The sequence below is a fragment of the Odocoileus virginianus genome, chromosome 28, assembly GCF_023699985.2.
Source record: "Odocoileus virginianus isolate 20LAN1187 ecotype Illinois chromosome 28, Ovbor_1.2, whole genome shotgun sequence".
In the NCBI taxonomy this organism is placed as follows: domain Eukaryota; kingdom Metazoa; phylum Chordata; class Mammalia; order Artiodactyla; family Cervidae; genus Odocoileus; species Odocoileus virginianus.
In genome coordinates, this window is record NC_069701.1 from 39,186,960 (window position 1) to 39,208,700 (window position 21,741).

The 21,741-nt window shown below is 58.8% G+C and overlaps 2 protein-coding genes across 5 annotated transcripts; both read right to left on the bottom strand.

The window, feature by feature from the left end:
• Window positions 1-69: 69 nt before the first annotated feature.
• On the bottom strand, window positions 70-13,580 carry PITPNM1 (phosphatidylinositol transfer protein membrane associated 1). 3 transcript variants are annotated; one of them, XM_070457734.1, is made up of 24 exons: window positions 13,385-13,580; window positions 12,359-12,477; window positions 10,667-10,881; window positions 10,460-10,581; window positions 10,033-10,257; window positions 8,014-8,343; window positions 7,826-7,921; window positions 7,638-7,745; window positions 6,877-6,938; window positions 6,529-6,785; window positions 6,020-6,209; window positions 5,811-5,918; window positions 5,394-5,551; window positions 5,104-5,309; window positions 4,457-4,627; window positions 3,653-3,817; window positions 3,247-3,395; window positions 2,995-3,105; window positions 2,471-2,587; window positions 2,110-2,258; window positions 1,868-2,017; window positions 1,592-1,775; window positions 1,185-1,313; window positions 70-565 (listed from the first exon to the last, which is right to left on the bottom strand). In XM_070457734.1, the coding sequence occupies exons 2-24, from the start codon at window positions 12,434-12,436 to the stop codon at window positions 302-304; spliced, it is 3,744 nt and encodes a 1,247-aa protein (XP_070313835.1). In that variant the 5' UTR covers window positions 12,437-12,477; window positions 13,385-13,580; the 3' UTR covers window positions 70-301. The 3 variants fall into 3 exon arrangements, with proteins under 3 accessions (XP_070313835.1, XP_070313834.1, XP_070313833.1); XM_070457733.1 differs by lacking the exon at window positions 13,385-13,580 and having other exon boundaries at window positions 7,638-7,742; window positions 12,359-12,813; XM_070457732.1 differs by lacking the exon at window positions 13,385-13,580 and having other exon boundaries at window positions 12,359-12,809.
• A 1,240-nt stretch (window positions 13,581-14,820) lies between these two features.
• Window positions 14,821-17,158, bottom strand: CDK2AP2 (cyclin dependent kinase 2 associated protein 2). Of its 2 annotated transcripts, none has more exons than XM_020887809.2 (4): window positions 16,479-17,158; window positions 16,067-16,167; window positions 15,846-15,978; window positions 14,821-15,352 (listed from the first exon to the last, which is right to left on the bottom strand). In XM_020887809.2, exons 1-4 carry the CDS (start codon window positions 16,558-16,560, stop codon window positions 15,285-15,287), a joined length of 384 nt encoding a protein of 127 aa, XP_020743468.1. In that variant the 5' UTR covers window positions 16,561-17,158; the 3' UTR covers window positions 14,821-15,284. The 2 variants fall into 2 exon arrangements, with proteins under 2 accessions (XP_020743468.1, XP_020743469.1); XM_020887810.2 differs by lacking the exon at window positions 16,479-17,158 and adding an exon at window positions 16,354-16,457.
• Between the last annotated feature and the right edge of the window lie 4,583 nt (window positions 17,159-21,741).

Here is a 21,741-nt window from a genome sequence, read left to right on the forward strand (position 1 = left end):
CAGCATCTCTCTTGAACTAGAAACTGTGAGCTGGGCCGCCCTGGGATGCTACAGTGGTGGGCAGTCAGGCGGGATGCAGGCGGTATTTATTTCCGTGGAGTCACACACGTTGGAAAAGCCTCTGGACCCTTGCTGCTCCTTCCTCCAGCCCCCAGGGCTGGGTCCCCCAGCATGAAAGGGAACTAACACTGAGGGCAAAGAGATGCAGGCTGTGGGGCTGGGGCCCCAGCCTTCCACAGGCAGCCACAGGGGCTCCTCAAGTGTATGAATAAATAACCCAAGTCCAGCCACAGTTGGGACCTCACTCTTCACTGTCCAGCTTGAGGCTGATGCTCCGCGCCTTGCCCCGTGCCAGGGTGGTAGGCGGGGTCCCTGGGCCCTCCCGCTCCGCCTGGCTGGGGCCCCTTGAGCGGAGCAGCTGGCTCTGTTTCCGGAGGAAGTCCACAGGGGCAGCCCCGCCATAGCTGCTCTTGGCCAGGGCGGCCCTTGAGGGTCCCGCGGTGGCATGAGGGTGGGAGCCAGCCTCCAGCTGGCCCAGGTGGGCCACGTAGCCATCGGACAGGAACTGCGGGCAGAGGTGGGCCGGGTGAGGGGATGGCTGGTCTCGGGCCCACACACTGCCCTCACCTGCCCTTCCTAGGCTCTGGGCAGTGCTGGCTGCAGTACCGGGCTGGCACAGCCTGACCAAACCCCACCAGGGAGCCTGCCCCTCTCTGAGCCTCGTCCTGAGTTTCCTCATCTGTAAAATGGGGTTTTGGAGGGAAGTAACAGCAGCTGACATTTAGCAGGCACTTGCTTTGTGCCTAGGCCAGTGCTCGCTGACATGCAGTAAATTACGGTCTCTTCGTGACAGCTGCGGAGATCTGCGCAGGTTTATCCTTTCCATTTTACAGACAGGAAAGTGAGGCTCAGAGAGGTCAAGGCTTGTGCCCAGAACCATGCCAGCGTGGAACGAGCAAGGTCTTGCTCATACTCCAGCTTGAGTTACCCATTCTGGCCTGCCCGGCAGCTTCCAGCTGCTCCTGACCTCCCTGATCGTAGGAGAAGTCCAATTTTCCCGAAACCGGCCAGCTTGATCCTGCCTCCCTCCTAGGTGCTTCTTAACAACACAAGTAGCCCTCACGGCCCAGACTCAGGCTCCCAAGCCCCAGCTGGCTCGCAGCCCCACCCTCATCGGCCCTCACCTGGCACTGCGCCTGCAGCTTCCGCACGGCGCGGCCCACGATGTAGGTCTGGCTAGCAGGCAGGCCCAGCGCCGCATACACGGCCACGTCTTTGGGGGACCCGTAGCCGGCCACGAAGTTCAGTTCCACCTGTGGCCGGAGAGGCCAATCAGCAGACCCCGGGGCGGGGGAGACAGGGGGTGGGGTCTGGTGGGCGTTCGGTGCGGAAGGCTTAGGGGCGGGGCCGCTTAGTCTCCATCACCAGGTCTGGCTGGGACGGTGGGACCAGCCTTGACCTCAAGGACTCTAGAGATCCCTGCGGGGATGTGCAGTCTGTTAGCCTGGGAGCCAGGGCCATGCGGGTGGGAACAAATGGGCCTCCTCCCGGGGCAATCGCGGGGTTCGGGGGCCCTCCCCAGCCACCACACCTCCTGCACCAGGCTCTGCAGGAACATCAACTTCTGGCGCAGTGGGTCGTGAGTGAGGCCATCGCAGAAGGAGACGACGCCGTGGGGGAAGTTGTGCTGCGACAGCCAGGCCACCACGCGGTGCTTCTGCATATCAGGACGGCCCGTCACGTACACAATCAGGTAGCCCGCGTCCTGCCAGTGCCTGCAGGGTGGGGCGGCGGTCAGCCCCGAGCGCCAGGGGTGGGGACCAGTCCTCACCGCGAGCCGGGGAAGGGAAGGGGCAGCCTTTCCTACCTGACCACGTCCACGGCGCCGGCGCGCACCTTGGGGTCGCTGCCCATGATGGACACACTGGCGGTGAAGGAGCCGTCGATGCTGAAGACCACGGCCTCAGTGCCGCGGGCCACCACCGTTAGGCAGCACTCGGCGTAGGTGTGGTCGCCCCTACGGCCCGGGGGAAGGGGCTGTGTGAGCGGCGTGGGGGCGGGGCCCACGGGAGCCCCGCCCCGCAGAGGCCGGGCCCGCCCCACGCTCACCTGACCACCATGCGCACCGGGTAAACGCCGACGCCCAGAGCACGCTCCAGGGGCACTGGGAAGGTGAGACGGCCCGAGCTGTTGGTGACCTCGGTGCCAAAGTGGATCCACTTGCCCGACAGCGGCTGCGTCATGATGTAGATGTCCACCTAGCAGAGAGAGAGGGCCAGAGGGTCCCCCTGAGCGGTGCGGAGCTGAGCGGAGGAGGGCTGAGGCGGGGGAAGGAGGACCGGGTTGGGGGATCAAGCCGGCAGGACCCGCAGCTGTCCAGGGAACAGGAAGCGGGACCCGCTTGGGGCCAGGTCAGGGGCCCCCGGGGGGGGGGCCGGTCTACATGGGCCTGAGGCCTCTGTGTTCTAACCTTCTCTCCCGTGAGCGTGACTACATCCAAGGGTCCGTACATGAAGCGCCCGTTCAGCACCTGGGGGCGGCCCTCGCACACCACCGTGTCGCTCGCCCGGTGGTTGGAGGTGACGTTCTGGCGGGAGGAGACAGTGTGAGCCCGCAGCCAGGAGATGACAGGGAGGCGGGAAGAGCTGATGAGGGGGACCCGCGCCTTGACGTGTGTGCGCGCTGCCTGGAGGAGGCGGGCCCGCTCGCTGCGAGGCCCGAGGGGTGGGCACTTCTGCTGACCCCGATCAGAGGTCGTGGGGGGGGTCCTCTGTGCGGACTGCAGTTCCAAGGGGCGGAGGCGATATAGAGCCGGTGCAGAGGCTGAGAGGGGCGAGGCGAGCGCCAATCCGAGACCGGACTTGGCGGAGGGGGCGGGGAAGAGACTCGGTGGTGCCCGGGGGCGGGGCCGAGGCAGGAGGAGGCGGGACCTGGGAGGGGCTTAGGGGCGGGGATCCCAGGGAGACTTGAGGTCGCCAGGGGCGGGGCACGGACCCGAATCTTGACTTGGGTGCGTTTGCGCTGCCACTTCTCCCTGGGGAAGGCCGGGCTGTAGATGGATGGTTCCTCGCACTCGGTCAGGTGTGGCCGCTCCTTCTCGATCACCTGTGCGGGATGGGCCCCAGCAAGGCCACGTGAAGTGGGGGGAGGGGGAAGGGTCCCTGGGACTGCCCCTCCCCCAGCCCCGGCTCCCTATCCTTGCCCACTTCCCACCCCCCCACCCCCACCCCGCATCCCTGGGCCCACCTGTCGCAGGATGAAGGCCACCACGTCGGCCGACTCCCAGTAGCTGGCGTGGAAGAGGTGGGGCAGCGTGACGGTGGGGAAGGCGGTGAGCGCCTCCGGGCAGTACAGCGAGTAGTCAATCCGCTTGGTCCCCCACCAGCGCTCCAGGACTGCTCGGCCACGGTGGGCAGTGAGTCAGGGATGGCCTCCCACCCCAGGCCCACCTGTCTGGCCTCTCGGGCTCTTCCCTCCCTCTCTTCCACCAGCCCTGCTCTTTGCTGAGTCCAGAGTTGGGTGCTGGGGCCCCCTCGTTCCAGAGCAAATGCTCTGGGGCAAGGGTGTCTCTGCTGGGCTTCAGCAGTGGAACAAGTATCCGCACCCCCACCACTGCCCCTCACCCCCAGGCGGAATGGCTGGCTGGACTTACTCTTAACCACCTCACTAGTGGTGCTGGGGGCAGTTGGCTGGGCTGGCGGGTCACCGCCCAACTCACTGCCCTTCCAGAAAGCACCGCTGGCAGACGTGGGCGTTGAGGGCACCAACATCTCCAGCTCCTCCAGAAAGAGGCCTGAGTGGGTCTGCAGAGTGTCGGCTGTGGGTGAAGGGCAGCCTCAGTGGTGGGCAGGGCCAGGCCTCCGTCCTGTCTTCCCACTGGGGTTCCAGGACCCCTCCGCCCTGCACCTCCCCCATCTCCGCTGCCAGCCTTCCCTGGTCAGGTCTCGGCTGAGGCTGAACTGCCCCAGCGTGTGGGTGGATGCGAAGGGTGGGGGCATTCTCCCCTCTTAGCTCACCCCAGCAGCATTCCTGCCAGAATGCCTGCCACCATCACCCCAATCCAAGCCCGCTTGTCTCATGGGGCCAGATGGGTACTCACTTACATGCATGTGTACACAACCCACACCAGGACGTGAACTCAAGTGCCCATGGAGACACAACTGCATCCCTAGACACGGATACAGCACCCCTTCACCCCCCGCCCCAGTGGCAGGTGGCTGCTCTCGAAGTCACTGCCTCCTTTCTTTAGCCCAGTCACCACCACTGCCCCCAGCATCTGGGCAGAGGGTCTTGGGGATCCAGACTGCCCAAGGGGCCAGGGGAGGGCTCCTGGTCCTGGGAGTGGTGACCTGAGAGAGTACCAATGATGTAGGAACTACCTCTTGGTGTGGGGGGTGGTCTATCTCCATCCCTCACTGTTGGGGCCCTTCTCCTCTTTTTCCAGTTGAGTGCGTACCCAGCAGCAGAGATGAGCCATCTCCCAGAGGGAACTTCTGGTAGCGGGGCACTGCCAGGGGGGCGATGGCCTGGAACTTGGGGGCCAGCAGGGGCTCAAGGCGGGAGGCGCAGGGGTCAGCCGCGTGGAAGAGGTTGTAGATCTGCTCGCAGGCTGGCTGCATCTGGGCCACTGGTACCCAGAAGATAAGGAGAGAGGGGGTTCAGCTGAACGACCTGGGAGGTAGGGGTGGTGGGGAGTAGCTCCCTGACATGCTGGGTGACCCTGAAACAGCGCTTCCCAGACTGTACTCCCTGAGAGGTCCCTGGGGTCCTGCTTAAAAGTGAGACAGGTCTCTCGGCTAAGAAGGAATCAGTCTTTGATTTGCTGATGCTCAGGATGAAGCGTTCCCGAGGCCTCTTGGACCTCTTCTCAGGAAGGGCATCTGGGTGTATGAGTTCCTCCTGGTGCATGCTGGGAAACGTGGCCTTGGCAAGTCCCTTCTTTCTGGGCCTCAGGTTCCCCCTCTCTAGCCAAGCCACTTAATTTGTACAGTGGGGAATGGCGTAAATGCTCGAATTTCTGGTGAGAGGGAGAGGTTGGAGGAGCTAAGGGGAGAGGCAGATGGAGGAGGAGGCGTGCCCCCCACCTGCACCCCAAGGACTCACCCTCCAATGTGGGCATCACGGTTTTGCGCAGAGCCAGCACCAGGCCGAGCGGGGAGCCAAAGAGGAAGAAGCCGGAGACCTTGAAGTCAAGGCGGGCGGCACAGGGGGCACCGTCGGGAGCCTCAGAGGTGGCAGTGGGTGGGCAGGAGGCTGTGCTTGCCCGCCGGGGCTCCCCGGAGGAGGTGGCTGGTGGAGCTGCCTGCAGGCTGTGTGCGGAGGTGGCCGTCAGCGCTGCCGCCTCCGCAGCCCAGCACAAGCCCAGTTTGGGGTTGATGGGGTGGGAATGTCACCTGTTTTGAGAGCCCTCAGGCTCGGGACCGGCCATGTCACTGGGGGTGCGCTGGGTGGGCAGGGCAGAGGGTTCTGGGCTGGCCCGGCCCAGCCCCTCGGCCCCCTCTGCTAGGGGATCCCGCACTGGACCTGCCTCCGGGGAGAGCAGCCCATTGTTCTAGAAGGAGCAGGAGACAGAAACATCCTTAGGACTGGAGACAATCAATTTCTACTTATTTGGAAGTGAGGAAGGAGGTGTGGGGGTTGGGCAGGGACTTAGAGCCCAGAGCCCCAGAGGGGATGGACAGAGGCAGCAGGGAACAGGCTGGAGAGAGGTCAGATTCCGGGGGCAGAGAACTAGAGCAGGGGAGTCTCCTCACTGGCCCCCCGCTGCCCCGCCCCGCTCCTCCGGTGGAGGCGGGTCCAGCCACACTGACCATACTTCCACGGCGGCTGCTGCTCCGGCTCCCAGTGCCCACGCTGGCACTGTGGCAGAGCGCATCAAAGCCCAGGATCCCGCCGACGCCGTCCCCGATCAGCACCACCTGGGGGAGAGGGCAGCGCAGTCAGGAGGGGCTGCAGCAGAGGCAGGAGGGTGGGGGAGGCTTGGGCGGCAAGCTCCCCGGGAGCACCCCTAACCCCTGACCTGCCCGCAGAAGCCGGTGCCCTCGGAGGAGCGCAGGAAGGCCGAGTAGGCCTGGTTGGTGCGGGCGATGACTGTGGCCACGGCGCCCTGGTATCGGGATGACGAGGTGGCCAGCAGCGGCAGGGCAGCCAGGGGAATGTGGTCCTGGGAGCGGGACAGGCTGTCCCCATCATGGCTGTAGGGGCTCAGGCTGTAGGAGGAGGGGTGGAATGGATGGATGGGAGCATCCAGGCCCGCCTCTGCCTGCTCTAAGTCCCCTGACCTGTTGGCAAGTCCCAGCACCACGGGGGCTTTGTGGGGACCACCAGTATCCCAGAGGGCTCTGTGATGGAGCCATAGGCTAGAAACTGTGGTCCAGCTGGGTGGGTGACTGGCCCAGGTGTCTGGTTTGCTGCCTCCTCCCCCCGCCCCCCCATGGGGGCCTCTCTGGTTCCAGGAGCCTCCGGATGGCTGTCCACATCTCAGGGACCCTGTGTGTCCACCCCCCCCCTCCACCCCCTGACCAGTACTTGGAGACGAGGGCATAGGCGGCGGCACAGATGGGTGGGCAGGGCACCAGGCGCAGTGCCACGTGGCCTAGGGCTTCGGGAAAGTGGACGCGGGTGACAGCCTCAAAGGCTAGGCTCAACGTCTGCACGTCCGCCCGCTTGGAGTCAGCATCTCCTGGGCCCGAGTCTAGGATGCTGCCACTGTGCAGGACGAGGAAGAGGGCATGGACCGCGCACGTGTCTGCCCCCAGCTCCCCGGCGCTGTCTCCATCTGGGCCCTGCGGGGGGCACAGTGTGACACCAGCATCAGAGCGGTGGCTGGTGGGTGGCCAGGCAGAACTGAGACGCGGGGTGGCCGGCCATACTCACTTCTGAGTCCCTGGGTGCCCGGGCCCCGTCCCCTAGGTCTTTGGTGCCCTCGGTTCCAGGGTCTATGGGAGGGGGAGAGCCAGGGAAAGAGACTGAGGGCTCTGTAGGGATGCCCTCATCTGGCACTTCTGGTGCCCCTCCTCGCTGTCTGCCTGGGCACTCCCCCCGGCCCCCATCTCCCTCGGACCTCCCCTTCTCACCCGACCCCCCCAGGTTATTTCACACTTCTAGGCCTTTGCACAGGCCAGCCAGTCCCTGCTGTTCCCAGAGACGCCTCTCCCCACAATGCCTGTTTGCCTGGAAGATTCCTTCTGATCCTGCCCTGTCCCATGTGGTAGCCACGAGCCACATGTGCCTGTTTAAGTCGAAGTGAATTAAAATACTATGTAAAATTCAGGTCCCCAGTCACACTCACCACATTTCAAGAACTTAAGAGTCACATGTGGCTAGTGACGAGTACCTTTCCATCATCTCAAGAAGTTCTTTTGGACAGAGTTGCTCTAATCCTTCAAAATCTGGTTTAGATCTCACCTCTTGCATGAAGACTTCCTGGACTCCAAATGAATTCCTCCATTCTTTGTTCTCTGTCTTACATTCTAACCATCCATGCATCCACCCATTATCCACTCATCATTAATGATCCACTCATCAGGGTGTATTTAAAGAGCACCCTTTCTGGGTTGACATTTAGGAACGAGTAGTTCTCTGATCCCACCGCTTAGGGGGTGCGGGTGGCCGGCGGCCAGATAGGGGACCTTTACCTGGTGTCCCCTCAGCCTCCACGGGGGAGGCAAAGGCGTCTATGAAGTCGTTGGAGTTCCACTTGGTCATCTCCTTGGGGAAGACCTCGTCACTGTCCGAGAAGCCTTCTGAAGAGACCAGGGACTGTGTCATGGGCTCTAGGGGCTGCTCAGCGCCCCCGCGCCCCCAACAGGGCTGAGCTGCTGACCATGGGCATCAAAGAACTCGTCCTCGGAGCTGTTCTCAGAGTCCCGGGCGATGTTCTGCATGCGCCACTCGGACAGAGTCTGGGGAGACACGCCCCCTGCAGGGCCACGTGGGCCTCAGTCTGGGCATCCGGCCTGAGGGCCACTGTCCCCCAACACCCCGCCACCGGTCCCTGTGCCCCAGCCTCACCTCCATGCTGGGATGAGTAGGAGGAACGGGAGGATGAAGACCACTGCTTGCTGAAGCTGGCATCGGGCGAGGCATCAGGGCCCGGGGGGGCCTCGGGCCCGTCAGGGGTGCCGGCGTGGCTGGCGCCGCCGGCCCGGGCCTCAGTGCTTGGCTTCCCCGGGGGCTGGGCCTCGGGGCCCTCGCTGCCTGCATTGCACTTGGCCATACGCTGTGCCAGCATGCGGGCCGTCTCCTCCTCTAGTGCCCGGATGTCAGCCATGCTCAGCTCTGTCCACTCGTCCTGCCAGCACCAGGCCTGTCGGTGGGCCCGCAGCATTACCCGGCGCAGACCTGTAGGTGCCCAGACATCAAAGCCGTGCCCTCCCCACCCCCACCCCCAGCCCTGGGTTTTCCTGCCACTACAGCGCATACCAAGCCCTTGAATTCCCTTGAATTTGGGTAATGGCTCCCTTGGGCACACCACCCACCCAGAGCCAAGAAGTAGGGCAGGGTGAGTGCTGTCCAGGAGATGGGAGTGGGAAGTGGGGCATTCTTCTTCCTGTCCCACCTGCCTCCCTGCCCAAGGCCTCTTTTATCTCTCCAGACATCCCAACTCTTAGCTCTGAGCCCACCCCGACACCCCAGGAAGCTGAGAGCAATGTTTGTTCTTGCTCTTTCAGCTGGCTTCCTGCTGACTTCATCAGAGGAGTTAACAATTAAGGCGTTAACAGTTAATGAAATTGTTGATGGTTAATGAAGGTGTTAATAGTTAATGGAAGTGTTGGCACTTAATGAAGCAAAAACACTATACCCATTCTGGGATATTTTCATCTTAGCAGAGGAATAAAGTTAGAAACCTCAATATCTAGGAAATAAAGTAATAATGATTGAATTATAAACTTCTGGAAGGAAATGCATTAGAATTTTGGTAATGGCTATATGTGGGTGATTTTCACTTTTTTTTTTTTTTTGGCTGCACCACATGGTGAAAGTGAAAGTGGTCTGACTCTTTTGTGATCCCATGGACTGTATAGCCCACCAGGCTCCTCTGTCCATGGAATTTTCCAGGCAAGAATTCTGGAGTGGGTTGCCATTTCCTTCTTCAATGGTATATGGGATCTTAGTTCCCTGATCAGGGAATCAAACCCAAGCCTCCTGCATAGGAAGCGCAGAGTCTTAACCACTGGACCGCCAGGGAGGTCCCTTAATCTTATTTGTGCTTTTCGGACTTTTTCCAAATTTAGGATAAAGAGCCTGTGTTACTACTCTCTGAGCTAAATTTCCTCATCTGGAATCATAATAGTCTTTACCTTGAGGGGTGTGGGGGGTATGAAAGATATCTTGTATGGGAAGTGATTAGCAGAGGATTTGGCATCTTGTGATCAATATCAGCTTTTGCTATCTGGCCCAACTTTTTCCTTATTTACAAAAGGGACAATTAAGGAAGCAGCTCCCTGGAGGGGAGATTCCATGAGAGTCCATGGTGGAGTGGAACCCAGGTCCCTGGGGGCCCCCATCCTTCTTCCTGTGGGGAGCCCACCATCAGACCTGGGAGGTGGGGCAGGGCTAAGCCACGGGAGTATGACTTAGGGCCTGCTGAAGAGCAGAGCAAGAGGATGGAACTCAGAGCTGGGGTGGGAGGGACTCTGACAGCGGCTAGCTTCAGCTTGCACTCCACAGCATGTTGCCACTTACAGCTGGTGACCTTCCTGAGAGTCTCAGCCTTGCTTGACCCACAGAACATTGGCGTCTTAGAGTTTCAATGGATGAGCAGCCTCATCTCTGAGTGTCTGAACCTGCATGAAGCTCAGAAATCATGTCGCCAGCTTCTTGCCCTCCTGACTCTTCCCTGTACCTCAAGGCAGGCTCCCCCATCCCCAGCTAGGCTGCGCTGCTCCCCTCTACCCCAGCACCCACCCTATCAAATGGAAAGGCTGGTTTTGTGTTTCTGTGTCCCCGGCAGACTGGGAGCATCCCTGGTTCAAACACGCGGCCTAGTGCACGCTGGGTAAGTGAAACCTCCCAGGATGGGGTGCTCACCAACATCATGGATGAACTGCTCGATCTTGGCCTGCATGCCCCAGTAGCGGAACTCGACCTTGCACAGCTTGTAGGCGCACATGAGGGGCCCGGTCTGAGCTGCTGTGCGCGCCCAGTCATCAGCCAGCGGTCCTCGGCCTGTCTTGGCCGAGCGGTACAGCCGGGGGTCCTCTTCTGCTTTGTACTCGCCTGGGGCCACGGCGTCCCGCACGATGTCGATGGTATCTGGGGGGTTCCGGCAGCCCTGAGCAACACCAGCCCCCTCCAGCCCGAGCTACTCCTCCCCCACCTCGGGACTGGGAGGGGAGCTTTTCACGCACAGAAAGCCTAGGCCAGGAACTGAGCCTGGGACTTGTCAGAGGCCACCTGTCCAGGTAGCAGGTGGCCTGAGCGGGGCTTTGGGGTCATTACTAGCTGTAGGTCTCACCCAAGATGCGCTGTCTCCGCTCAGCCCCACTCAGGTTGAAGACATTGGGCTGCTGACCCCCATCGGGCAGGTAATAGGTCTCAATTTCAATGGAGAATTTCTCCACAAAGGGGCAGGTGTACCTGGGCAGAGGGCAGGGGTGAGGGTCACCAGTGGGTCCATCAGGGCCGTTCCCCTCCTGGCCCCTGACCCGCCCCACCCACTCACCGGGTTCGGGTGTAGGGATAAGCATTCCAAGATTCCTCCTCCACCTGCAGGGCGGCCTTGGGCAGCAGTGCCCGGAACCAGCCTGGGATGTGGGAGCCCACGTGGTACACCTTGTGCGTGTACTGTCCACTGCCGCCCGGCCCATCCGTGTAGGGCCGGTTGGCCAGGATCTCCACGCCACTGCCCTCGCCACTCGACTCCTCTCGGCTCTTTTTCTGCAGCCCAGGGCAAGAGGAGGACGGGCAGCTTAGTCCTAGCTCCGCTTCTGGGATGGGCTCCCCAGCTAGGCCTGGTCACCTGCACAGCTCTGAGGCCCGAGTCCCAGCCTTTCTAGCTCTCTGAAATCCCATCCTGTTCCCCTGTAGCTCCTGGGGTCAGGATTACAGCCTCTGACCGGTCCCCTCTGGGGTTCTGCAAGCCAGGACTTGTTTAGTCATTCAAGTATTTGCTGTCTGCTCTATTCCAGGCACTGTCTGGGCTTATATTCATTGGGATCTGTTGATGTACAGAGTAAAGACCCCTGTCTGCCCTTGTGGAACTAACTGTACACTCCAACGGAGGGAGACATAATAGACAGAAAACAAAAAAAAAGCATCTTAGAGGGTTCTAAGTGCTATGGTAAAAAGAAAGCATAGACTAGGGTTAGGTGGATAGAACTGGGGGTTGCAGTTTTGATAGGATGGTCAGGGAAGGCCTCACTGAAAAGATAACATGATCATGATTTGAAGATGACTTGGGGGGGAAAGGAGGGTGCTGAGCAGATATGGGGTGGGGGGGTATTTCAGGCAGAGAGAGAGCATGTGTAAGCTCCTGAGGGGGACAGGCTGCATGCCCTGCCAGCAAGGGGCCAGGGTGAATAGGCTGGAAGAATCAAGGAGAGTAAAAGGGATCCCTGCCTTTCTAGGACCCCAACACCAGCTCCTGCCACACCCCTCCTAGTTGGAGAGCACTCAGATCCTGTCCTTATGTAGCTCTGGAGTTTGAAGTTGGCCCACCCAACCCTCTGAGGCCAGATCCCAGCCCTCTTGCCTGCTCAGACTCTGGTCCCACATTTCAGGGGACGCCTCTGGAATGGGCACCGGTCTCCTCCCCTCCCCGGGTGCCTGCCCTGGCTCACGCTTCTCCACCCAAGCCTGGCTCCCTGCCTGCTTCCTGTCAGCCCAGACCTCACCCTCTGGGGTCCCTGCCTGCTCCTCTGACAGTCTCAGGGCCTGAGCCTCAGCCCATCTCCCTGACTGCCGGGGATGGCCAGGATCCTTCACCCTCTGGGAAACCCCTCCTAGTCTTTCTCTACCCCCTGGGACCCCTCCTCACTTTCTGCCCCCCACTCTTGCCTCCTCATGCACTCCTCTCCCTACCCCCAGAGGATTACGGATTCTAAGGAGGATTAAAGGAGATCAGATGGGGGCTGAGCGTTCAGCAGGGGTTGGGCACTCGGGGTGGGGAGGCACCACCAGGCCCTTCCATCCGTCTTCACAGGGTCCTTAACCACCCCACCCCTCCCTCACATCCGATTGGGGACGCTCTCCTGCTCCGTCTGGCCTGAGCCCTCCCAAGCCCCGGGGCTGGCCTGGAGGGGGATTGAGCTGGGCCCGGCCCCTTGTCCCAGGTGTGGCCTGCGCGCTCCTGCGGATACCCAGCATGAAGCATGCCCCCATCCCCTCCTGGTCTCCTACTTGCCACCGCCCTCACCTGGATCATGTAGAGCTGGGCCACCTGGTACTCGTCCAGGCTCATGGGCAGCAGGATGTGGTACTCCTTGATGAGCATCCTGAAGGCGCTCGGTCGGCCGCGCGCGGCCTCCGCGGCTCCTGGCGCAGGGCACCGCGCGGCCGTCAGTGCGGGGCGGCGGCGCGCGGCCCCGAGCCCCGCGCGCGGGCCGAGGGGCTCAGGCGCGGGGACCCCATGCCCGGGCTCGCCACAGGGCAGGCAGCGGCGAGCCCAGCTCGGCAGCCAGCGCCGCGGGGGGCCGGGAGCCGCCGCGAAGACTGAGCGCTGACCTCTTTTCAGCGCAGCCCCCGCCCCCCGCCCTCCCATTGTCATGGCAACCGCGCGCTGACGCGGGCCCCCAGGAGCCGAGGGAGGTGGCCGGCGGGGTGGCGGGCCAGCCTCGCCTCTCCGGCCGCAGCGGCGTCCTAAGCCCCTCGGAATAGCATCCTTTGGGGACCCGCCCCCGGGAGCCCCGGGGCCCCTCCTTCCGGGCCGCCTTCCACCACCGGCCCCTCGGGGCCCGCCCCCTGCATCCCCTTCCCCGAGTCGGTCCGTGTCCCCTACTCCTGGACGTCCACTTAGAACCTTGTCCCCCGCGTGTCTCTCCGCGGAGCAGCCCCGTGCATCCCCCTCTCCCCGCACTCGAAACTACCTTCAAAGACCAGATAACACGTCCGCCCCGAGACTTGTCTTCCCCACCCTGGCGGGCAGCCCAGTCCCCAACTCCCCCTTCCTCGCGTCGGTCCTGGACCCCCGGCACTCGTCTATGCAGCTGCCTCCTTCTCCAGGGCTGACCACTCTTCGGGCTCAGGCTAAAAGTACCCTACGGGCCCCCGCCCTGCAAGCCCCGCTCCGTCCACCTGCGCCCCGACTTCGCTGCCGCCCTACCCCCACCTCGCACCCACTGAGCAAGCGAGAGGCCTCGTTGCCCCCACTTCCCTCTGCTCTCCGGCGTCCCCGTCCCCCGCCGTGCTCTCGGTCGGCCCGCCTTCCAATGTCCTGGCTCACCTCTAGTCTAGGGTGGACGCCCCTCACCCGGTACGGGCGGGGGCCGACGGGCGGCGGGTCGGAGCCCCAAGCGCCCCCAGCCCCGGCCGCGGATTCCAGCAGTGGCCGGACCCTCTGGAGGCGCAGCGCGGGCCCATGGCCCCGATCTTCCTCCGGGTCTGCCCGCCGGCACCCCTCCTGTCCCTCCCCGCCGCCCGCCGCGTCACTGCGGCCGCCCCGCCCCCTTCCTGGGCCCGCGGCCCTCCCCACCCCGGCGGGGTCCGGGCAGCCCCGCCCGCGGCGGCGGAGGGCGGCCCCAACCTTGCTTCCTTCCCCAGGGCGGCGGGGGAAGAAGCCCTTCTCCAAATGCTGGCGCTGCTTAGTCCGGCTGTGTTCTTTGGGATCCCCAGACACGCTGGGATCCTACCTCCACCCTGGCCCGGCCCTCCAGTGTGCTATGGAAATATGACAAGAGTCCCATCCCCAACTTCCCAGGCCCTGGGAAGCCGGGGCCCAGGGTGAGGGAAACGCCTCCCCGTCCTAAGTCTGGCCAGCGGTTGGTCTCTGACATCCCTGGCCTAGCCGGTGGGGTTCCGGTGTCCCAGACCTCCAGGTCATTCAGAAGGCTGCAGTCACTTTCACTTCCAGTCTTGGGGCTCCTCCCGGAACGGGCCCCAGCGCTTTCCCCACCTGTATCTTCCGGGTTCACAAGTCTGGCCAATGGCTGCCAGGGCCTAGGGCTGGGCTCTTGGGACCACACCCAGTTGGTTAGAGGGCACTGGGATGGTGCAGGGCGGCGGGCGCAGGGTCTCAGCCCCACTGGGGAAACCAGTTCTCACTCAGGTCCTGGGGGTTGGGAAGTAGCCTGGCTCCCTTTCTTTCCTCTCAGGACTCAGAGACAGGGTGTATTCCGAGCCCCAGGGCTGATTCCAAGCTTAGGGTGTTAGGGTGTTAAGGCATGTGAGGGTGGGGCTTAAGGGAACTGGCATTTCCACCCTCCAGGCACCTTTCGTCCAGAGAAAGAACCCTCTAGGCTCAGGCTGGAGACAGAGCCCTCCAGCTGGGGAAGCAGCCCAGGCCTTGTGCTGCCCCCTGGTGGCATCTTGTGAAGGAGGGCAGGGCACTCAGCTATTGAAGTTCAACTCTTTCCACAAACAGCGGGCAGGTCGAGGGCCCGGGAAGGGCAGGCTCCCACTCAAGGTCAATGGGCAGTGGAGGCAAGGCAAAGCTAGGCTCGGTGGGCCTCCCTCCCACTCACTGTACCCCCTTCTCCCTCCGAGTCTCTTCTTTCCCTTTCTTCGTGGCCCACCCAGGCTTAGCAGAAGCACCAGGCTCAGAGAAACTATGAACTGTGGGTTTCTCTGGTGGTCCAGTGGTTAAGATGCCAGGCTTCCAGGGCAGGGGCATGGGTCTGCAGTGCACGGATAAAAATAAAATAAAATAAAAAGACTACGAGCTGAGAGAACAACTCCAAATTATATTTTATTTATATAAAAAGGGCATATTTAGCAAAAGACACACTGAGAAAAGAGTTATTATGGCCCAGGAGAAAAGGCAGGGAGGCGAGGGGCCTTCTGAGGCCCTGCTGGGGGAGAAGGGGTCTGGGCAAAGTGGATAAAAGTCCTGGGTAAGTGCTGAGTGGTGGGGGCCACACAAAGGAGACAGCTCCAGCTGGATCAACACTGTTGGCAGGTCATGGGTGAGACTCACAGTGACCTCGCTGCTAACTCTTTCGGGGGTTCCAGTTAGTGCTGCCGACTGGAGTTAAGAGCCATCCCACTGGATCCTGGAGGGCACCCACCAAAGGACACAGGACAGGAAGCCCAGGACGGGAAGTGCAACTCGGGGTGAAGGCCAGGGAGAAGCAGGTGCTCTGCAGTGGCCAGGAAAGGTCCAGAAGCTGAGGTGGAGTCGAGTCCTGTTACGTGCGGGCGTTCCGCTCTGTCTCTGCCAGGCACTCTCTGACGAGGGCCCGGGCATGGATGATGCCTGGGGTGGGCATGGGCAAGTAACATACAGGATCTCAGTGACCCGCCACAGTCCCAGGTCTGCCCTCCAGAGGAAGACCCCTCCCTCACACCCCCTTTCCTTTCAGTGAAGGGGACTATAATCTAATGAGGGACTCGATGACATTAGAGGTTTAGACATTAACCAGCAAATTTACCCCACTGAAATACAACATTGGATGGCATCATCAACTCAACGGACATGAGTTTCAGTAAACTCCGGAGTTGGTGATGGGCAGGAAGGCCTGGTGTGCTGCAGTCCATGGGGTCACAAAGAGTTGGACACGACTGAGTGATTGAACTGACTGACTGAAATTCCCTGGTTCTTCCTTAGAAACTGACTCAATTTCAGTTCACTTCCAACGCCTCTCTGGATAGTGATCCTGGCCCTCGTCTAGGCTTGGCTCAGGCGGCCTCCAGAAGTCTTTCCTTCCCTATCTTGGGAAGGATTGTTCAGTGTTTGTCTCCTCACTCACCTCTCTTCAGGCGCTCCATGGCGCTCTTGCTGCCAGCATAGGTGGGCCGGATCTCTTTGCCCATCTCTTCTATGACGGACAGCAGGTCGGTGTAAGTGCTCTGGGAGCCCTGGGCGCCAGGTGGTTTCATTGCCTACGTCAAAAGAGAACAGGGCAGTGAGTTCAGGCCAAGAGGGCTCCTCCAGTCCTTATCCCACAGGCAACCCCTCAGCTCCACTCACCTGCACATAGCCCATGGAGGGAGGTCCAAAGTCATTAAACAGTGGTCTGAAAGGGGCAGCGGCTCCCGGCACAGAGCCCGATGGTGATGGGACACTTCCAGCTGCAAGAGGAGCGAGTAAGCGGTCAGCGCTGGTCAGAAGCGCCTCCTCCCGGCGCTCCAAGCCTCGGACTAGACTCGCCCCGATTCCCTCCACAGGCACGCTCCATTCCAGGCCGCTCAACTTCAGGACAGGCCCCCTCCCGCTGCGCTCATCCAACAACCCTTACGCGACCACGCCCACTTTACAGGCCAGCAAACTGAGGCGCGGCGAGGACGGCGGCGGGCCTAGTACACTGCAGAACTCGGGCCGTCTTCTCTTCGGAGACCTCGACCGCCCGGGCAGGCAAGCAGGGATGGAGCTGGGTCCTCACCTGTCGGGACCGGGGTGCCGGGCCCAGGCGTGCTGGAGCCGGGGGTGCTGCTGGGGGCGGGGGCGATGGGCTTGTAGGACATCCCCAACTCCTGGGTGCGGCGGACGCCGGCCGGCCGCTCCTCCCGGGTTGGCTGCCTGGCCTCTGAGCCGCGCTCTGATTGGCAGGCCGGCAGCACGCCCCTGGTAAATAGAGCTCGGGCCGGAAGGGCGGGCGGGCACGAATGATCCTTCACTCCCAATTGGCGCGCGGAGATGTCACTCGGCCCTCCTCATTGGCAGAGACCGGCCCCAACAGGCCGCAACCGCTGCTGATTGGCCTCCGCCTTCCGGACCTCGCACCTGTCTGCTTCGGATTGGGCGGTGGCCGACACCCTCCACAATTGGAGAGTTCGCGGCCCGGGCCGGCGCGCTCTCAATCCGATTAGTCCTCAAGCCTAAGGGGCGGGGCTTCGGCAGCCTGAGCGCTGGGTCTGGTCCGCCGCGGTTCGCGCCGAGCCGGGCTTCCCCGGCGCGGGTGCCGCCCTCGCACCTCACTCACGTTGCTTTGTACGTCAGCGTCCCGCTGCCCCGTCCCGGTTCGGCTGGGCTGTGGCCGCCGCTGCCGTCACCGCCGCGGCGCGCGCGCGCGCGCCTGTCCTCCGCTCTCGGTGCCGGAGGACGCAGGGCTTTGACGTTCCCAGCCCCGCGCCCCACCCCGTGCGCTTTTACGTCACCTTTCACCGGTTCCACAACCTGTCCCTGATTCGCGCATGCGCCCTCCCCGAGGCCTCCTCATATGTTCCCATGGCAACGGGTCCTGTCCCTACGCGGGTGATGCGCCTCTCCCTTCCGGTTGCCTGGACCTCGGGTCTAGGCTGGTGTAAGGTCCAAGGGCGACTTCAAAGACTCCTCAACCTGCCCACCAACCCCACCCCACGAAAGCCCCATGCCGGTGCCTCGTCATGACAATCGCAGGAACAGCTCACCTTGAATACTTAAAACTGTTTGCCGGGCCCTGTACAATGGATCGTCCAGGATCCTGGACTACAGCACCATCTGTAGGGGTCAGACTGATGGTTGGAAGCTTACATCACGCCCGCTAGCTGTTTGCCCTTGGGCAAGTCACTTCAATAGGCCTCAGTTTCCCCGTCTGTAAAATGAAGACATTCAGTTCAGTTCAGTTCAGTCGCTCAGTCGTGTCCGAATCTTTGCGACCCCGTGGACTGCAGCATGCCAGGCCTCCCTGTCACATTGCCAACTCCCAGAGTTTACTCAAACTCATGTCCATTGAGTCGGTGATGCCATCCAACTATCTCATCCTCTGTTGTCCCCTTCTTCCTCTGCCGTCAATCTTCCCCAGCATCAGGGTCTTTTCCAATGAGTCAGTTCTTCGAATCAGGTGGCCAAAGTATTGGAGTTTCAGCTTCAGCATCAGTCCTGCCAATGAATATTCAGGACTGATTTCCTTTAGGATAGACTGGTTGGGTTTCCTTGCAGTCCAAGGGACTCATAGGGTTGTTGTGGGGATTAAATGAATATTCATAAAATGTCTACTGTTTCATTTTCCTTTTCCCTATCCATATCTCCACTCAGATCCCTCCCCTCAAATCTCATTTCTCACAACCCTGGATCTTAGACTCTCCTCCAAACATTAACCCTTTTCCCGAGACTCCTCCTTAAAATCTTGTGCCCCTCCCCGCCCCCAGCTCTGTAGATTTTTCTCATCCCCAGGACATTGTTTATTCATTCAACAAACATTTTCTCACTCCATCCTCCATCTCAGGCCTTGTGCTGGACACTGATGGAAATGAACTAGTCATGGTTTCTGTCCTCAAGGAGATCCTAGTCTCAGAGAGACAGACAGGGAAGTAAAGCCACACAGTAGAGTAAGACAGTGTGGATTCCTGGGACAAGGAATTCCAGAGGGACAATTCCTTTGGAATTCAGAGTAAGGGTCCAGCCTTGTGACATCACAGAAGTCTTCCCAGTAGAGGTGGCTTTCAACAGGTGAGTCAACAAAGAAACTGATGTTAAAAAAAAAAAAAAGAAACATGTTTTTATACAATGGACTCTTATTCAGCAATAAAAGGAAATTATCTACCCACAAAAAGACACAGACATATTGCTAAGTGAAAGAAGTCAGTCTGGGGATCGGGATGGGGAATACATGTAACCCCATGGCTGATTCATGTCAGTGTATGACAAAACCCACTGCAACGTTGTGAAGTAATTAGCCTCCAACTAATAAAAATAAATGAAAAAAAAAAAGAAGTCAGTCTGAAAAAGACGCATGCAGTATGATTCCAATGATATGACATTCTGGAAAAGGAAGACATACAGAAGGTAAAGAAAGTATTGGTTGCCAGGAGTTGGTGAGGGGTAAAATTGAGTAGGTAAAGCATAATCCAGAAATTAGAAATGAGTGGAGTCCATAAGAACAAAGACAAAAAGCACTGCACCCTAGTTGATGATGTGGTTTCCCATGGGAGTATGGGCTAACAATTCTCGATGTTGGAATGAGAAGTTACAGGTAAGTAAGGAGGACGAGGAGGCTAGAATGATCCATGTGGTAATGGACTAGAGTTGGAGATAATAGGAACTCATGTTTAGCTTGATATAAATACAGTTGGTTATATGCAGAAATATTTTAAATTTTTTATATTCACATTAGTGTAAATATATATATATATATATCCTCATTCTATTAGCTTAGAGTGCCTAGAAGCAACTTAACATCCGGATCTTGGTTTCAAATACCATTTTCCAATAAAATGAAGCAGAGTTCCTTGGAGAAATGGCTTGACTCTAGGACTGGGACAGGAAATAGGCAAGATAATTCTGGAGCAGCTAGTAGTGCCTGAAAGTAAGAAAATGCTAAAACAACACTCAAAACTCCCAAACCCAAGTCCTTACAGGGATGGGGGTATGTCAGTGGGGCACAGGAGTCAAATGAAAGAGCTCTCAATGGCCAAAGGTGGAACACTTTGAGCAAGAAAATTAATAAAATAGTACTGGATTATAACTTGTATAAAATAAATGAGTCCATATTGATATAAAAAAGAGTGAGGAAATAAATAAATGGAGAAGAGACAAATCGACCTTTAACAGGATTGTATGTAACAGGAAAAAGAAAATGAAATGAGTAATTTTAAAGTACAGAAAGCTGACAGAAACACTACTCTAAGCAAAGTGATCAAGATCAAAATCAATAATGATGTCATGTTGATAGTATAGGCCCTTCATATGCTGGGATGAGAACCCCATTCTTTTTTAAATATTTATTTGGCTGTGCTGAGTCTTAGTTGAGGCATGTGGAATCTAGTTACCTGACCAGGGCAATTGAACCCTGGCCCCCTGCATTGGGAGCTCAGAGTCTTAGCCACTGGACCACCAGGGAAGTCCCAAGAACCCCATTCTAACTGTGATAAAAACAAACAAATGTCCCAGTTTAGGGACATTCTATAAAATACCTGACTGGTATTCCTTAAAACTGACAAGATAATTAAAAAAGAAAATTCTGTAAAACCATCACAACCAAGAGAACCCTAAAAAGATATGATGTCGAGTGTAACATGGTGTCCTGGAAGGCACTCTGAAACAGAACAAGGGAAGAAGTGATGAAATCTGAATAAAATGTGGTCTTTAATAATAATGCGTCACTATTAGTTCATTGGGCTTCCCTGGTGGCACAGACTGTAAAGAATCTATGTGTAATGTGGGAGATCCAGCTTCGATCCCTGGGTTGGGAAGATCCCCTGAAGAAGGGAATAGCTACCCACTCCAGTATCCTGGCCTGGAGAATTCCATGGACTGTGGGGTCTCAAAGAGTCAGACATGACTGAGCAACTTTCACTTCACTTCATTAGTTCCTGACCAGTGACAGAGGTACCATTCTAATGTAAGATGTTACTAGAGCATCATGGTTCATTCTGTGTGTTGACCTGACTAGATCACGAGGTGCCCAGGCCATAGGTCCAACATTATTTTGGAGTGTCTTGAGGGAGCGTCTGGATGAGATGCATTGAATCTGAGTACTAAGCAAAGCAAATGGCTCTTCCCAGTGTGGGTGAAGATCTGAACGGAACAAAAGGGCTGAGTAAGCGGGGAGTTTTGCCTGCCTGACCTTTGAGCAGGACTCAGACTGGAACTTCCAACACTGACTTTTCTGGTTTTCGGGCCTTTGGGCTCAGACTGGAACTGTATCACCAGGTCTCCCATATCACTAGCTTGCTGACTGCAGATCTGGGGGTGGCTCAGTGCCCATAATTGCCCGAGGCAATTCCTTAACACTATATATCTTTACACAGTCACATCTCCTATTGGTTCTGTTTCTCTGGAGAGCCTTGACTAACATATGGGAGAAACTGGATGTGAGGTATTCAGGAGCTCCCTGTCCTGTCTTCAATATAATTCTGTAAACTGGGAACTACTCTAAAATAAGTGGATTAATATCCTTATCGGGTGATGGCTACCTGGCTGCATATGCATGCAAAAATTCACTGAGCTATATATTCATCCATGTTACTGAACATACATTATACCCCAACTATTTAAAGTGAAACTGGGACTGCTCTGGGGGTCCAGAGGTTAAGAATCCACCTTCCAGTGCAAGGGACACAGGCTTGATCCCTGGTCGGGAACAAAGATCCCACACGCTGCAGGGCAACCAAGCCTGAGCACTGCAGCTACTGAACCTGCAAGCTCGAGAGCCTGTGCTCTGCAACGAGAGATGCCCCCACGTGCCACTGCAAAGACCCAGGCAGCCAAAATTTAAAATATACAAATATACAAAGTGGACTTAATGTAAAAATCTCAACTGACAGCTTCCCTTGGAAAACCAGGAGGTCCTGTAGCTCTAGCCTATTCCAACTGGCAGCAGTCAGCGGAGCTGGAGGGCAGGTGCCCCCTTTAGGCGGGGGAAGGGGTTCTTGGCTCCACATAGTTGCCGCCTGCTTATTGGTCCTTCCAGCCCTGGTCCCTGCTCCTGATGTGTCTGCTTGGAACTTCTGGGCTAACAGCCTTTTTGGGGTGGGAGGGCATATGGGGGGCTTGGGGGAGCTGTGGGTACTTCTGATGCCAGCAGACACATGGCAGCCAATTGAAATCTCCCCACCAACCATCCCCCGTCCCCGCTTCCAACCATAGCACCTGCCAAGCTGGGGCCAGTGGGAGGCTGACCTTGAGCAGGGTCTGCTCTTCCCCTGGCCCATGTCCATCATTCTTCTCAGCCCCTGCAGGGGGACAGACTTCTCGGGCAGCAATGCCATCTGTGAAGGTAGGAG